At 38.6% G+C, this 18,027-nt stretch overlaps 2 protein-coding genes across 4 annotated transcripts in view; both read left to right on the plus strand.

Moving 5' to 3' along the window:
* The window catches only part of LOC144054000 (ras-specific guanine nucleotide-releasing factor 1), a 29,163-nt gene extending 22,455 nt beyond the window's left edge, over positions 1–6,708 (plus strand). For both annotated transcript variants that reach the window (XM_077568996.1, XM_077568997.1), the window contains exons 19-27: positions 336–448; positions 538–598; positions 1,892–1,995; positions 2,794–2,878; positions 3,008–3,205; positions 3,285–3,364; positions 3,456–3,573; positions 3,666–3,734; positions 4,171–6,708. In XM_077568996.1, the coding sequence (XP_077425122.1) occupies positions 336–448; positions 538–598; positions 1,892–1,995; positions 2,794–2,878; positions 3,008–3,205; positions 3,285–3,364; positions 3,456–3,573; positions 3,666–3,734; positions 4,171–4,263 (921 nt within the window). In that variant the 3' untranslated portion in view covers positions 4,264–6,708. The remainder of the gene's footprint in view (positions 1–335; positions 449–537; positions 599–1,891; positions 1,996–2,793; positions 2,879–3,007; positions 3,206–3,284; positions 3,365–3,455; positions 3,574–3,665; positions 3,735–4,170) is intronic.
* Positions 6,709–7,112: 404 nt separating this feature from the next.
* blm (BLM RecQ like helicase) lies at positions 7,113–17,701 on the plus strand. 2 transcript variants are annotated; one of them, XM_077569574.1, is made up of 22 exons: positions 7,113–7,450; positions 7,907–7,970; positions 8,061–8,526; positions 8,628–8,754; positions 9,508–9,599; positions 9,672–9,786; positions 9,860–10,467; positions 11,152–11,328; positions 11,412–11,530; positions 11,666–11,779; positions 12,512–12,610; positions 12,687–12,835; positions 12,924–13,030; positions 14,314–14,474; positions 14,547–14,742; positions 14,822–15,012; positions 15,993–16,137; positions 16,237–16,436; positions 16,521–16,716; positions 16,922–17,044; positions 17,118–17,319; positions 17,392–17,701. In XM_077569574.1, exons 1-22 carry the CDS (start codon positions 7,356–7,358, stop codon positions 17,573–17,575), a joined length of 3,930 nt encoding a protein of 1,309 aa, XP_077425700.1. In that variant the 5' UTR covers positions 7,113–7,355; the 3' UTR covers positions 17,576–17,701. The 2 variants fall into 2 exon arrangements, with proteins under 2 accessions (XP_077425700.1, XP_077425699.1); XM_077569573.1 differs by having other exon boundaries at positions 7,907–8,526.
* Positions 17,702–18,027: the final 326 nt, after the last annotated feature.

The raw sequence follows: 18,027 nt of genomic DNA on the forward strand, positions 1-18,027 counted from the left end.
AACTATTTTTACTCTGATAATTAGTATACTTGAAAAAACAGACCCATGACTCATTTGGGCTGCTGATTCTAATTTTGGGACTATTGGTATGTTGTAGATGCACACATGCTGTACAAACACTTCCTAAAAATCCATCCACCATCCATGCTGTTATAAATGAATAATCTTTTTTTTTGGGGAGAAAATAGAGAGAAAAAAAAATAGAAAAAAATAAAATAAATAAATAATCAGCATTTCAAGACATTCAAATAAATAAGGCAGCAACACAAGCTACTGCTAGGCTAACCAACCAGAAAATATGTATAAATGACACACCCTTTTTACTTGTATTCCAGGACTTTGAGAGTAACAATGAGTTGAAAACAAAGGTTATCGCCTTCCTGGAGGAAGTGATGCACGATCCTGAGCTGCTGACTCAAGAGAGAAAAGCAGCTGCCAATATCATCAGGTACGTCACTTAATTGCCATGCTAATATTTACTCTAAAAGGCCAGCATTTTTGCCATCTCAGACTACGTTAACTTGTGTGTTTTTTCAGAACTCTAACTCAGGATGATCACGGTGACAATCAAATTGCTCTTGAAGATGTGACACAACTGGTGAGTGACGTTTGTTACGTGTCCTGAGGGTTCTTCCCCAATTGCACTGAAACATTACATTTACTGAGCTTTTCCTTTCTTTATTTTTTAATGATGTCAAAATTAGTGCGTTAATGTTGAGTTCATTTAGAGTTCCTTTAATAACCGCCCCTTACTTGGAAAGCCTGTACTGGGGGAATTGCAGTCGTAACACAGCAGACACGTTCACATCAAAATTTAGCAGTCATAAATTTAATAATAATGCATATATTTGTGGAGACTGGGGTAAAGTTGTATTTTACAATTTAAAAAATGTGCAGAATTTCCCAACTTACTTCATGTTAAAGATTAGATAGCTCTTAACTCATTCACTGCCATTGGTGGCTAAAGACGTCAAAAATTTATTTTAACTAATTCTATTAGTTTAACATTTTTTTTAATTTAATAAATTTTTTTATGAAAACCTAGAAACTGTTTTATTGTACATTCATAACAGATATAAAATTTGTGATTAATCGTGAGTCAACTATTGAAGTCATGTGATTAATTATGATTACAAATTTTAATCTTCTGACGCCCCTAATTTTTAATTTAATAAAAAATTTTAATCAGGGCGTCAGTCGATTAACATTTTTAATTGTAATTAATCACATGACTTCACTAGTTAACTAACGATTAATCATAAATTTTATATCTGTTCTAAATGTACAATTTTTTTTTTCTAGGTTTTCATACTCTTGGTAACAAAATTGGAAAAAAAAATTAAACTTATAGAAATAGTTAAAATGATTTTTTTGACGTCTATAGCCGTCAATGGCAGTGTAATATGAAATGAAAAAATGCACTGAGCTGTAACCAATGTCTTACAAATACAATTATGCCATCTAGTGGCAGAGAAAATTACCTCAACACAAATCAATATCACACTCGTTTTTTACCGTACAGTACATCTTTTGAATTTTAGCTCAATTTTATAATTTATTATGAAATTACTGGATCAATCACATTTAAATTAGTTTAACATTTTTTCCACTTTTATGTTAACAAGAGTATGAAAAGTTAGGAAAAAAGTTTTGTACATTTTATTGTACATTTAGAAGACATTAAATTTGTGATTAATCGTGAGTTAACTATTGAAGTCATGCGATTAATTACGATTAAAAGATTCAATTCCCTGACACCCCTAGCTATTATATGTTACTTTATTAATGTCATTCCAGTGAAAGTTTGTGTCTGGAGTTCCAGCATAGGGAATAAAATCCTCTTGTTATTTGCCAAACTTCCATCTTATCATGAGTGCTTTTATCCGTTTAGGTGGGTTCAGGGAAGGCCGACCCCTTCGAGAATCACTCGGCCTTGGAGGTTGCAGAGCAGCTCACCCTGCTTGACCATCTGGTCTTTAAGGTCATCCCATATGAGTGAGTGTAACCGCCTATTTTGTGGAAAACACTACTTCACCTTTATATTTTTATGCAGGATCGTGAGTGATCGGCGGTAACAATGAATACACAGAGACTGATTTACTGTGCTAGAATGATTGTGCCTTTTATTCCCCGCAAACAGCAATCAACACCTGAACTGTGCTAGAATAATCATACGTTTTATTCCCCGCAAACAGTAATCAATACCTGTGCTGTGCTAGAATAATTGTACCTTTTATTCCCCACAAACAGCAATAATCACACCTCACTTTGCTAGAATAATGGTGCCTTCTATTCCCCGCAAACGGCAATCAATACACTACATACAACGTTAAGCAGCATAATATGATCATCATCAGCGCTTACCTTGACACTAGACCGGAGAGCCCACGGTCCGGGTAGAACGAGCTGCAAAACAACTGAGCAATCGTACGTATCCCACAGCTGACTCTACCCACACCGTGTGCCGCTCCGTCTTTTATTCATTAACAAAAAGTTGTGAGCGTGAGAAACCGGGCTGTCCAAGCCCTCTCCCAGACACTCTCGAAAACATGTTTTGCGAAGCAGGGAAGGCTGTAGTATAAACAAGGAAGAGTTCCCAGGCTGATTCCGCCCTTTATTTACAAATTGTTGGGCACCTGGATTCGTACAACAGTTCAGGACAACAACATATCCTTATATAAGAGGTTACATGAGGACATATCAAACCATGGTTATTTTCCCTTCACCGCCTTTTAATTATTTTTTTTTGTAAAGGGAAAAAAAACCTAAAAGTAATGATCCTCATCTTGACAGGGAATTTTTTGGTCAAGGCTGGATGAAGAATGACAAGAATGAGAAGACACCCTACATTATGAGGACGACAAAGCACTTCAACGACGTATGTCAAGTCCGAGTCATTTCAGTTTTGAGAATACGAGGGACCCCCCGTTTATGCCGGGACATGTTTTCTTCACCCACCCGCATTTGGTGAAAATCCTCCATATTTTCTGGTCCTCTCTTGTGCCAGATAAGCAACCTTATCGCCACAGAGATCCTGCGCTCGGACGACGTGGTCGCCCGAGTGGCCGTCATTGAGAAATGGGTGGCCGTGGCCGACATTTGCCGCTGCCTCCATAACTACAACGCCGTGCTTGAGATCACCTCCTCCCTCAACCGGAGTTCTGTCTTCCGTCTCAAAAAGACCTGGCTCAAGGTGTCCAAGCAGGTGTGTGACAAAACACTTCACACACAACTGTGAGTGTGTTTTTTTTTTTTGTTAAATGGCAAAGCCAATGTTCCTGCAGACAAAAGCACTGATTGACAAGCTGCAGAAGCTGGTGTCTTCGGAGGGGAGGTTCAAAAACCTGAGAGAGGCTCTGAAGAAGTGAGTCAGGTTTTTGATTGCCTGTTTTTATGTTTTTTAAAAAGTGGTTTCACAAAAGGAGGATGTGGTTTTTTTTTTTCTCCCCCTTCAGCTGTGATCCTCCATGTGTGCCCTATCTGGGCATGTACCTCACAGACTTGGCCTTCATTGAGGAGGGAACGCCAAACTACACCGAAGACAATTTGGTCAACTTTTCAAAGATGAGGATGGTGAGATGCCCCCCGCCGCTACCCACGTGTCCTTTTGCTTTGTGTTTTTGTTTTTACTAACGAACTAATATTTCGGTTCTACTCATTTTCAGATTTCTCACATCATCAGAGAAATCAGACAGTTTCAGCAAACGGCATACAAACTTGATCTTCAACCAAAGGTTAGACAAATTACCGTATTTTAAAGGGATTACATCACGGAATTTTAAGCTCTTCCACAGTTAACTATACGCATTTGAACTATTTCTATTAGTTAAACTTTGTTTTCTACTTTTGTTAACAAGAGTTTGAAAAACTAGATTTTTTTAATGTACATTCAGAACAGATATAACGTTTGTGATTAATCGTGAGTTAACTATTGAAGTCATGCGATTAATTACTATTAAAAAAATTAATTACATTTTTCAATTGTAATTAATCGCATGAGTTCAATAGTTAACTCACAATTAATTGTTTATAATAATAAAAATAATAATAAATCAGACAGTTTCAGCAAACAGCATACAATGTACACAGTGACTAGGAACTAATTGCTTAAAATGATTCTGCTATTCTTTTTCTGGTGTTGAATTTGGCCAATTTTGGTTTGTGCTCCAGGTAGCCCAGTACCTACTGGACGGGAGCTGCGTTCTGGATGAAGAAAGCATGTACGAAGCATCCCTCAGAATTGAGCCAAAAGTGTCCAACTGATGGGGCGAGAAGGGGCAGTCTTCTATGCTATGTTATCTTCTCTGTTAATACGACACATCAGTTCACGTACACATCCACTTTTGCATTGTTGTACAAGATATTTGCTCTTCATGTACAGTAGATGTTTAAGGTTGTTTGATGACAGAAGTTATAAGTTGTTGAATTTTTTGTTAACTCATTCACTGCCATTGACGGCTATAGACGTCAAAAATTCATTTGAACTATTTCTATTAGTTTAACTTTTTTTCTACTTTTGTTAACAAGAGTTTGAAAACCTAGATTTTTTTTAATGTACATTCAGAACAGATATAAAATTTGTGATTAATCGTGAGTGAACTATTGAAGTCATGCGATTAATTACTATTAAAAAAATAATAACATTTTTCAATTGTAATTAATCGCATGGCTTCAATAGTTAACTCACGATTAATTGTTAATAATAATAAAAATAATAATAATAAAAATAATTACTATTAAAAAATATATATTAAATTTTTCAATTGTAATTAATCGCATGTCTTCAATAGTTAACTCACGATTAATCACACATTTTATATCTGTTCTAAATGTACAATAAAACACTTTTTTTCTAGGTTTTCATACTCTTGTTAACAAAAGTGGAAACAATTTTAAACTAATAGAAATAATTCAAATTAATTTTTGACGTCGATGGCCGTCAATAGCAGTGAATGAGTTAATTACAATATTTTTTAAGCATAATAACAGAGGTCACGTTAGGTTAGTCACGTTCAAATCAATGTGACCAATGACATTATTTTGCTTTGTGTACGTTTTTACACTTGCCAGCTATCTTTACTTCGGTTTTATCCATAAGTATTAGTTTGTCCGCAACCTATGTAGCATTGTAAAGAGCGCATCAAATCAGGTAAAAGAGCACAGAGAACACAAGAGATTGTGCGCGCGCAAAGGAAGACGTGGGAACAAATTGCGGTGGTAAGCGAACCATCTCTATGCTTCCTAAACCAAAACAAAAAGTTTGTCTCTTCATTTCTGCTCTGCAACAAATGTTTTGCACCATAGACTATTTTTATACTGACGGCATCCAGGACAAAAAGTCACAATGACACATTCAAGAAACAGAAGCTATTATTGTGCCTGGTTTGGTCACAAAAAAAAAAAAGAAGAAGTTATTTGGTGGTGAAGAAAAGGTGGTGATGACAGACTGTTACCTTGTTGACTAACAACCATGTTGAGTTGATCATTTATAATATTATATTAAATTATATATATATTACGGTTGGGTCTGTGGCAGGAACTGCAGATAAATAGCAAAGTGTTGGAAAGCGATGCTCATCAATATTTTCAAATTGCTACCAACTGTTTTTTTTGTCTTTTTGTTTGTATAAATTTGTTTCTGGGTCTCCTGTCCTGACTGCAAAATAATGTCAGTCATCGCTCATAGACGACAGGTTACACTTCTTCTGAGTTCTGTTGTTTATTGTAAAGAGTACACCAGTTTAGTATAACACAATTGTTTGAATTCAAAATGAAATTATTTTTGACTTTTTTTTTGTAATTACTTAAAAAAAAAAAAAGATGGTAAGTGTTCAGCGATACTTGTGTAGAGTAAAAAGGTTGTTGCTCCTCTGTAATTAAAAGACAATCTGTCCATCTTGCTGTTCCAGTGATTGTGGAACGTGACCGTATATCACTCTGTTATATGCATTGCTGTTTATTAACAATATGATAAAAACGTAAGTGAATGACCTCTGCCTGCAGCATTCAAACACTATTTTTGTAGTAGTCTACGAGAGTGACCTGCTCTTTATATAAACATGAGAAAGTATTTTGTACCTTGTTGTTAATTCACTACTCTGACACGTGCTGTACATTTTGTACATGCTAGCCCTGCATATCCCTCAACGTGGAACGGTGTGATCCTTTAAAATATATATTAACATATAGCAAGCTTCAATATATATATATATATATAATAATACAACAGAGTGGTCTTAAAACCATGACTTTAGAGTAGGACTCGACAAGTGTTTTGCATTTATACTGTAATCCTGTCTATAACCATTTCTGTTAGCAGGAATTATAGTAATGTAGTGCTTATTCTGTGAATATTTGTATGTATTTTTACTATGTATGTACAGGACACTTTTGAAGCTCACTTGGCAAGCATGCAACACAGACAAAATAATACTATATACTTAAACTGTAGACACTTATACATGCACATACAATACTCCTATAAGGTATATGAACAAATAAACATGTTTGCTGTTAGCAATACCCAGTGGTATGAAAATTATCTTTCAACCCTCATGTTACCACACCTTAATGAAATATTCCCCCATTTTGTAAGAAAATTAAATAAAAAATAAATATATATATAAAATCAAAGACATTGCTGATTTTAACAAACAATTATGTTTCCGGGTTACCTCTTGCTAATAAATCCATTTTGTCTCAGGGGCATTTTGTCTCAAGTGTTTTTGTAGATCATCCATACGATGTATAAAATACATGCTTCTGGCTATATTTGGGGTTTCATTTATATAATAATATCAATCATGTAACAAAAGTTTAACAGACATAGGCAAACAATCTTGACATTAAATGTTTGTCCATTGTACAGTCAAACTGTTAATATGGATGAGTGAGACTGACAGAATCGGCTTTACAAAAGGAACAAAATATAAGAAATTCATTCAGTGTATGTAATAAATGTGTCCATCAATTCAAAACAAAACTACAAAACATGGTTGAAATAAAATAATGATCCATTCTTTCTGAAGGCACAACTGTGCCCTCACTAATGATTCGGTAGAGGCGGGTGCTGGCAACATCCCGTAAACCACATATCCCACAAACCTCAGCGGCGCAACATTTCGACCAATGGAGTATCCGCGTTGATTAGGCGCCTTGTCTGAGACGGACCCATTCCCAACAAACACTACTGGCTTTCGTTTTATAAATGTAGCTTTTTACAACTCGCAACGGTCTTTTTCGGATTACCCCTGTGCCCATTTGACTCGTTCGTCACTGTGACAAAGTCCTAAAGGAACGGACAAGTTAGCGTGGCTTGCCGGTCAGCTAGCGGCTAGCTCAGCTCTTTAGCAACAATGTCCAGTTTTCCTCAGAATAATTTGAAGGAGCAGCTGGCGAGACACAGCAACACCGCCCAAAACAAACGGTCTCTGGCTAAACCTAAATCGGGGTGAGTGGAAAAAGTTCGTTCACGAGAGTGTCACATGCTAATTGCTCCACGTTAGCTTCTAACGATTAAGAAATGTATCGGTGTAAAAACGGGGTCATAAACGCTGACGTCAGAGACAATGAATATAATGTCATGTTTGCTTTGACTGTATTTAGAAAGCATCAAGTCAATATATGCTTATGTGGCATTTTTAGGTGTGCGTATTCAACCTGTTTCATATACTCTTAATGGCGTTAATCATAATGCACTAAGCTAGCATTTTGTTTCTGTCCGTTTGACAGTACTAATCAGTTTAAATTGTCACACAAGAATGACACTTTGGCATGTCCTTTTTTTGGGGTGTTTCTCCCTCATTCCCAAAATATGCTCAACCTTGACCCTCTCTATTCAATTATGCTTACACAAAAGTCCCATCTGCAATACAACATGTTCATTTTTCTTCTGTTGCTATTTCAGGCCATTTTCTTTTAAAAAGAAGTCCCCAGCAGCAGGTACGATCTTGACCAAAACCTCAAGCAAGGTAACTAGCCCAAATGTTTTGGCAAGCAGGAATGTCAATTTCTCTAAGAACAGTTTTGTGACTCAACCTGTTGGGACGTTTTCAAACAAGTCCGAGACCTCTCACAAGTCCAAAATCAACAACTTCTTCTCTGTAAGTTCCAAATGCACCTCGGACGTCAGCCTGGACAGTGTTCCTGCTTTTCCATCGCCACCCATATTTGAGGTACCGAGCACCCCTGTAAATATGGATACATCACTTGGATTCCAGATTGACGACTGGGATGATCTAGATGACTTTGAAACTCCAACCAAGGCAAAGAATGCCTCTTTCAGTGGAGACGTAAGCAGGACTGACAGCAGCAGGCCAGTCGGTGTTGGGAAAACCGAATCCACAGGGGGGCAGTGTTGTTTAAAAACAGATGGAATTGAAGCCATTCCTGATCAGACTGAAGTTGTAGGACTAACAGATAGTGAACTGGATGACTCTCCAATTAAAACGCCAAAAAGACGCCATCCTTATCTGAAGTGTGTTGTTAGTGACAGTGAAGAGGACAATAATGATGTGCCCATCGCAGGTAACACTTTTTTTTTCTTTTTTACTGCAGTTTCATTTGTGCATTTAAAAAGGCAACAAATGGAAAACACATGGTACCTTGTTTGTCATCACTCTTCTTAGTTGATAACAAAGAATGGGTTGACCCGAAGTCAATGAAGTTGGATGTCAGTCCGGAGCCTGAAGATGACCTTGACTACATACCGCCATCTCCAGAGAGCTATTACAGCAAATCTCCTGTGGAGTCCATGTGAGCCAAGTTGTTTTCTTGAAAACTCATTTGTGTATTACTGTCAACATTCAGTAAACCTGCGCAATGTAATGAATATATTACAAGAACTTAAGCACAAAAAAAAAAGCTCTTTCAAAGATGATAATTAAATTAATACTGAAAAGCGTTTTGAATGGATTCACCAGTCGTGTAGCTAAGTAATCCATGATGCACTGAAGCATGCGCACATTTTGTATTCGTAGTATTTAAAATGTACATTTATTGTCTTTGCCAACTGTCACGTAAAGTCCTGACAGTCGACATTTCAAAGTTACGGCACAAGAAGAAAGAAAAAGAAAATTAATTGATTTTATTGATCATCAAATTAATGGCAACTTTTCATAATAGATTAATCATTTAGAGCCATAGTTCATCATAAATACTGTGATTTCAGCCTGTCAAAAGTAAATATTAACTGATTTCTATAGTCCTTCATGAAAGCCAACTAGTTATTTTTGTGTATAATCAAAATAAGACATCTAGAAACATGTATGTTGCCACTGAAGGAGAGGAATTGCAATGTAAACCCTTTTAATGATTAAAGTTTCATACAGATGACTTTTTTAATCACCGGTGGGAAATGTGATGATGTAGATAATCATGACCAACAAATTTTAGATTAATTTTATGATTTAATCTCTTTTGCCTTTTAAGTGACACCTGTTTGTTTTACTGACATTCTGTTTGAATGTCTCCTTATTAGCTGTGACGATTTGTTCTTCTTTTGAACAGATGCAAGTCAAACAACGTTCATAATTTGCAGTCCAAAGGATCTACCGTGAGCCTTCGTCAAGCCTCTAATGAGCACTCGACAGACACAAAAAGTGAGAGCGTCTTCCCCCCTTTTTTTTTTTTTCTTCCCTTATGTAAAATATTCTGAATATTTTCCCTCCCAGGTGATGAACTCTATAGCATCATGGAGTCCATTTGTGCTCTGGTGGATTCCATCCCTGAGCACGAGCTCATCGCTCTGCCTTGCGGAAATGAGATTCTACTGAAAAGGGCTCAAAGGTTGGTGCCACTTTTCTTCATGATGTTCCATCACGTTGTGACTGTAATGCTCCGCCTCCTTGTCACCTTCCAGGAAGAGGATTCTCATTACCGGTGGCGACTCCTTGCTGAGGACTCAGCAGCCTGACAGCACCGTGATTTCTGATCCCGTCTTCAAAGACAAATCTAGCAGCAGCTTTTTACCGGCGGTTTCAAAGAAGACGCCTCAGATCAGGAGATCCTCTGTGGACTGTGACACGGGTCAATCATACAACCTTATTAAAGAAAAGTCAATTGTGGAAATTGACAGCATCTGCGATTCTCCATCAAGCCACAGCATCTCAAAAACGCCTCACGATATCTCCAGTGTTAAGAAAACCATCGTGGACTGTGAAGATCTTTTCTTTTCGCCAAAGAAGAAGACTGAGACTGCAGCGCAGGTTCAAACTAATCCACAACCAGACGTCACAGCCGCGGACCTCATTGGTCCCGATGACGACTTTTTCCTCGACGACTTTGACATTGATGACTTGAACGAATCGGACATTCCCGACTACTTCGACGGAGCCCAAAGTTCCGCAGCGCCGCTAAAGACATCCATCACGGCGGCCGTGAAGGAAGGTGGGCCGAGCAAATTCTCATGGGAGAACAAACCCGCAACGCCTGCGCCACCACCCAAACCTGCAAAGATTTGCTCTCCTGGTAAGTCACTGAGAAAACCGTCTCGATTTAAAGATCTGCAACAAAAACAAAATGAGTCAAACTGGAAGAATATATAAAGTTGTTTGAAGGAAAATTATAGAGCCTAGTCTGGTTCTGATTGAATAGTTACTAAGCATGAGCCGATTACCAGTTTGATGGTTTACTGTGGTTTTAAAAAGTCAAGGTTTTAACAACTGCTAATAATACTGGCTCGCTATTTTTTTTTCTTCTCGCCCTTCTCTGCCCGCAAGGTTAGAGACACCTGATACTTTTTTCTCTGATTAATGTTCATTGTCCTTCAAAAAAACAACAACAAAAAAAAACTGTTCCACCAGTTACTAGTTAGCCCCAAGGAGAGCATGAGTAGCCTAAAGGTAATTAAAAAAAAAAATAGCTCAATAGCAGTGATGGGACACTGCGACTTACTGAGAATTAAAACAAAAAGTATGTAGTATTATGAACCTTAAGATATACATTTCTATTATATATTTTGTGTTTTAAAAATAATTTTAGAGCTGTTATTTTTGATACTGTGATATTTTTTCTCACGGTTATCATACCGTCAGAATCTAATATCAGCCAAAGTCTAATGAGGACAAGTAGATATTTCCAGATGTGTCTTAATACTTTTGTCCGTCCCAGCATGAAGTTGCATCATAAATGAAACCTACGTCCCCATTTCAGAACCCACCTTCCGAAACCCGGCACACGACCGTTTCCGAGGGTTCAACTTCTCCCACTCGCCGGAAATGATGAAGATCTTCCACAAGCGCTTTGGTCTCCATCAGTTCCGTTTCAACCAGCTTGAAGCCATTAACGCCGCCGTCCTCGGGGAAGACGAGTTCGTGCTCATGCCCACAGGTTTGCAAGCTCACATGATTCTACTGACGAGAGATGACGCCAGTTAGAAGATGTTCACTTTGAATGGTGACGTATGCTTGTAGGTGGCGGGAAAAGTCTGTGCTACCAACTTCCTGCCTGCCTGTCGCCGGGAGTCACTGTCGTCATCTCGCCACTCAAATCTCTCATTGTGGATCAAGTCCAGAAGCTGACCTCTCTGGATGTAGGTTTGCTCTTAAATACAACTCTTAGTGAGATTAACTTGTTTGATTTTGCGTTAGGGGGGGATTTTTTTTGGGGGGAGCAGTCTTTCACCGGCATCTGTGACTGAGTGTCGTTGTTATCGTTGGTGTTTTAGATCCCGGCGACAAGCCTGTCTGGTGATAAAGGTGACGGCGAAGCAAGCAGGATCTACATGCAGCTCTCTAGGAAGGAGCCCATCATTAAACTCCTCTACGTCACACCCGAGAAGGTGATTGTTTGATGTCCAAGTGCAACTCAAGAAATTAGAATATAGTTGAAAAACCCTCAGCTCAGTTTCAAAAATGACATTTGTACAGTATATTATATGGATTCACTCGGCAGACTAATTTGTTTCAACTAATGAAAGAAAATCACCATCCTAATGAATTTCAATATATTATTCAATACAAAAATTTAAAGTGATTTTTAGTATAGTAATTAGATAGGAATTGGTCTTCTGAAAAGTATTTAGTTTTTAATAAATCTGGATAATACGAGGTCTACTTTTTGAATTGAACTACCAAAATGAACGTTTCTAAAATATTTTAAAAAAAAATTAGGTGCACTTGCGCTAGGGCTGCTCGGTTATGAAGGAAATATTAATCACGATTATTTTGGTAATGATTGAAATTGAAACGATTAGGATCATTTATTTTTTGGGTCCAAAACAAGAAAATGTTTAAACGTAAAAAAAATATTAAGACAAATACAATTATTTGAAACACTAATTATGCAAGTTCCTTTTGGACGAAACAAAATTTATTAAATTAGTTATTTTAAAAATAATTATATATATTTTTTTTTTAAGGTGCAAATGTACAGTATACATTTAACCAACTCAAAATTAGTATTGATTAGTGCTGATTTTATAATTGTGGAGTGTAATAATTGAATTTCGATTATGTATGTTTGTGTAAACTCCGCCACTTTGACCGACACGTCTTCCCTCTCCGTCCTCAAGGTCAGCGCCAGCAACCGGCTGATCTCGGCCTTACACAACCTGTACGAGCGAGGCCTCCTGGCTCGCTTCGTCATCGACGAGGCTCACTGCGTCAGTCATGTGCGTGCACACAAACCCACATCCCGCCTCCCTCCCGACTGACTCATTAATAACTAAGTGACCTCCGATGTTCCAGTGGGGCCACGACTTCCGTCCAGACTACAAGAAGCTGAACGAACTGCGTCAGAAGTTCCCCAAAGTGCCCATGATGGCCCTGACCGCCACGGCCACCCCCCGCGTGCAGACGGATATCTTGCATCAGCTCAACATGACGCGTCCGCAAGTGTAAGTGTTTTTTTCTGACTTTACACTATTGAGTTGCGTTTTTGCTGTCTCATCCCTCTTTTTTTTTTTTTTGTGTGTGTGTTTCCAGCTTCACCATGAGCTTTAACCGAGCAAACCTTAAATATGCTGTGCTGCCCAAGAAACCCAAAAAGGTTGCCGAGGACTGCGTCAGTTGGATCAAGAAGCATTATCCACGTAAATACTTGATTATTACAGTGAACGCTTATTGTGGAGGACATGTTAGCAAATAGAGACCCACCTACAATAGATCAAAAATATATTTTTGGTACAACATAAACTTACTTATAACTTCTTACTTATAGAATTCCTTAGTGCCTCTTTTCACGCTTTTGCTGTGGTAGATTATCGTACAACATCATTTAAACGAAAAAATACGTTACTTTTGTAAAAAACAAATTCCAACTCTTTGTTGAGATGTTTTAAAGCACATGTTTTTTTTTAAGCAATCTTTCAGATTTGCAAAAATGTTTTTTCTTTTTTAAATCTTCAACAATAGGCATCCTCATTTTAAAATTCTAACAAAGTTCAGGGAGCTCCCATTGTCATCAGTCGGCCTATGACTTAAAAAAGTTATAAACTTACACAAGTAAATACAAGCACTCACTATAGTTTTCTACAGTAAATAAATGTTTCCAAAATCTCAAAATAAACGACATTTTCAACTTTGTTTAAATTTCAGACAAAACTAAAAGGTGCAGACAACTTCCATTGTCTGCGGCATCATTAATAACGTAACTTTAAATTTATATAAATAGTTCCCCGAGGTAAGCACAGTTTTAAATAGATTTTTTATCATGCATCTGATTTTTTTTTTTTTTAAAGCCTGATACTGATTTTCATCAAAATGACTATTATCAGCCCGGACGGTAATTGGTCTATCCCTAATTAGCATAGATGTTAAGGTAATTGTAAACCATTAACTCATTCACTGCCATTGACGGCTATAGACATCAAAAATTCATTTGAACTATTTCTGTTTAACATTTTTTCCACTTTTGTTAACAAGAGTATGAAAACCTAGAGAAAAAAAAATACTGTACATTTAGAACAGATCTAAAAAATTGTGATTAATTGTGAGTTAACTATTAAAGTCATGCAATTAATTACAATCAAAAATTTAAATCGCCTGACATGATTTAAAAAATAAAAAAGATTATTAAAAATTAGGGGCGTCAGGCGATTCCATTTTTTAATCGTAATTAATCGCATGACTTCACGAGTTAACTCATGATTAATCACTAATTTTATATCTGTTCTAAATGTACAATTTAAAAAAATTCTAGGTTTTCATACTCTTGTTAACAAAAGTGGGAAAAAAAGTTAAACTAATAGTTCAAATGAATTTTTGACGTCTATAACCGTCAATGGCAGTGAATGAGTTAAAGGGCAATTTTTGACACACAATGTCATTCTGTTCCCTCACTGGTTTGATTCTAATCTTGTCATCTGTCTTGTAGGTGATTCCGGCATCATTTATTGTCTGTCCCGAAACGACTGCGACACCATGGCCGAAAGCCTGCAGCGGGCCGGCCTTTTTGCGCTGTCCTACCACGCGGGTCTGAGCGACGGCGACAGAGAGTACGTGCAGACCAAGTGGATCAACCAGGACGGCTGCCAGGTGAGCTCGCCGACATCAGCGCCGACCCCGTTTTTCCGTACATTATCACTAACGCGCGTCCGCCCCCACCAGGTCATTTGCGCCACCATCGCTTTCGGCATGGGCATCGACAAGCCCGACGTGCGCTACGTCATCCACGCCAGTCTGCCGAAATCGGTCGAGGGTTACTACCAAGAGTCGGGGAGGGCCGGCAGAGACGGCGAGATCTCGCACTGCATTCTCTTCTACAGCTACACCGACGTGCTCCGCATCAAGAGGATCATCAGCAGTACGTGAAGTCAACATGGGTGTCACTCGGTGGTTTCTTGCTTTGAAAACGGCGGTCGTGCATTTTCTCTTGGCGACAGTGGACCGAGAGGGCGACAGGAACACCAAGGCCACTCACTTCACCAACCTGCAAAGTATGGTGCAGTTCTGCGAGAACATGATGGACTGCAGGAGGATTCAGTTGCTGGCCTACTTTGGAGAGATGAAGTTCAACAGGGGCTTCTGTAAGGACAACCCGGACGTCACCTGTGACAACTGCAGCAGGCCAAATGTGAGAAGACGTACTAGTGTTATTATTATTAACTTAAGAGTTAAGCGTAGAACTGCCAATTTGGGGTAAACATTTTTGACTGGAAAATACATGCAAAACATATTGAACTTTGAACATATTTTCAAGTACATTCGAACATATATTTGTAGGCTAAACGCTAAAAAATTTGCATTTTTTGCTCAAGTAAAAAATAAAAAAAGCTAGTTTTTTGGGGGGGTGCTTACATTCTAACCAATACATTTGAATATATAGTCAACATTATTTATAGTAGGGCTGGGCCACAAAAAACAATAAATTAAAATATATATATATATATATATATATATATATATATATATATATATATATATATATATATATATATATATATATATATATATATATATATATATATTTTCCCCTCCAGCCATTCTAGATGATTACGATTTGAATCTATTTTAATCTGATAAACATTTATTTAAAAGTTTCATGTATGCAAAAATGTTCAGACAGCAGTAATGTATACTGATTCTAAATGAGTTTTAATGTAAACTTAAAATTCATAGTTTGTGCTTAAATGCCACATAAGCAGTTGGCAGCTTTTGTAAACACACCTTGAAAAGCCATCCAGCATTCTGACTTTTTTTGGATGTAACAGTAAAGAAGAACAGCTATTAATAATCCAGAAGAAGACAAAAACGTATATTTATATACACCTCGATTTCCCGATTTAGAAAATTTTCAATGATTCGATTTTTGAAATGATTAATCAACTCAATTTGATTTATTCCCAGCTCTATTTTATACTATAGTAGTATTTATTTTTATTTTTTTTGTATGTCAGTTTGATTAAAATTTTGTTCCACTACTGTAAAATGGTGGCATATACTGAATTGTGGTTTTAGGCGTACCATTACACTCGTGACCATCTCTCAAACCGGCACGACAACTACCAACGTTGGCATAACGTCCTTGTGTGTGGTTGTATGAAATATTTCCAGGAATACAAGATGAGGAATGTCACCGAAGAGGTGAAGAACATCGTGAGGTTCGTGCAGGAGAACTGCGAGAAGGTTGGAGCCAAATTCGTCCGGACCGCAAAACAGACCCGCCTGACGCTCAACATGCTGGTGGACATCTTTGTAGGTACGACGTTCTCCTACGAGCACCTCACCAACATGGCTGCCGTCTGTTTCCATGCGCTAGATAGCAATACTAAAAAAAAATTAAAATAACCCCTTCTAGGTTCCAAAACGGCCAAACTCCAGACAGGCATGTTTGGCATGGGAGGATCTTATTCCAAGCACAACGCCGACCGCCTGTTCAAGAAACTGGTCCTGGACAACATCCTGATGGAGGACCTTTACATCACCAATGGCGGCCAAGCTGTGTCTTATATCTCTGCGGGACCAAAAGCTCTCAACCTCCTCTCCGGACACATGCAGGTTACCCGTCCTGCTTTGCGGGACCCGGCAAAAGGTGCAGTATTACGCACAAATGCCAAAGCTGACATTCCCGTCTGATTGCAGGTGGACTTCTACGAGACGGAGAGCGCTTCCGCCGTCAGGAAGAACAAAGCCGCGGTGGCCAAGAACGTCTCTCAGAGGGACCAGAAGGTTCAGGAGTGCCTCAAGGAGCTGGTGGAGCTCTGCAAGCAGATGGGAAAGACCTTCGGGATTCACTATTACAACATCTTCTCCACTGCCACCTTGAAAAAGTTATCAGGTAATTTTAAGAGTTAGCCATTTTGAGAGGCCAACAGTGTTTTTCTCTCCCTTTTTGAGTAATGTGCATTGTCCTTCCAAAAAAAAAAAAATGATGCCAGTGGGTACTAGTTAGCCCCAGGGTATGATTTGCTAAATTGTCAAGTGCTAAACCCTTATGAACTTTTCGTCTTTTTTAACTGTTCTTACTTGACCCCCATCCGCAGAGAGGCTGTCCTCCGACCCAGAAGTCCTGCTGCAAATCGACGGCGTGACAGAGGACAAATTGGAGAAGTACGGCGCCGAGGTGATCCAGGTCCTGCAGAAATACTCCGAGTGGCAGCATCCTGGTAAGCCTCCAGTCCGATCCAGATGATTGTGCAAGTCAATCGAACAGCATTCTAATGTGTGCGTCAATCACAGTGGAACCCCAGGCCGAGGGTGGCGAAAACGGCTGGATAGACACAACACGAGGCCGCTCGGCCGTCGACGACGAGGACGACGACGACTCCTCCGCGTACTTCCGCGGCCAGAGTGCTCGGGGGCAGAAGAGGAAGAAGATGCCCTTCTTCAAGTACAACAAAAAGAGAAAAGGATTTGGAGGCGCAGGTTCCAGCTCTAGGGGGTGCGTTTGTGTCAATTCTCATCCGCCACAAATCAACTTCATTGACTCAACTTGTTTTTGTTTCTCCATCAGCCGAGGTTACAGCACCAACAAATCCTGGGCCGCCAGAGGGGGAGCCAGAGGTGGTTCTCAGTCCGCCGGCCGAGGGTCCCGGGGTGCCGCAGGTAACTCGTCAGGAAGGACGCCGGGATTCTTGGCGGTGCCCACGCCTCAGAGCCAGCGGCCTTTTCTCAAGCCGGCCTTTTCTCACATATAGCGCTGCTGCCTCTACACTTCACTCTTTGTAATTAATGTTGTACAAAAGTGTACATTGTTGGGATTCTATTTTTTGTTACTGACACGTACTGTTCATTGAAATGTTTATTAAAGATCGTTGAAAACATTCCATGCATTTGTTCGTCTAGTTTGTAATAACATTTCTACTGAGACAAGTTTGTATAGTGAAGCAATTAATTAAAAAATGCACACTAAAGGAAACCTATTTTACTGACGAGGATTTTTTTTTTTTTTATTTTTGCATTGCAAGAAAATCATAGTATTTTTGTGGTTTGTATCACATGCGTTAGTTGTGTTGCCTTCACTGGATGCTGGTTTTCTGTGGGGAAAAAACGCAGAGGCGATTTTGACAGTCACATGTCCATGTTTTCAAATCAATGTTTATTTCAAGTCAGAATATTTCCATTTCATGGCACCAGTTCACAAAGGTCT

This window comes from Vanacampus margaritifer, chromosome 6 (genome assembly GCF_051991255.1).
Source record: "Vanacampus margaritifer isolate UIUO_Vmar chromosome 6, RoL_Vmar_1.0, whole genome shotgun sequence".
Classification (NCBI taxonomy): Eukaryota; Metazoa; Chordata; class Actinopteri; order Syngnathiformes; family Syngnathidae; genus Vanacampus; species Vanacampus margaritifer.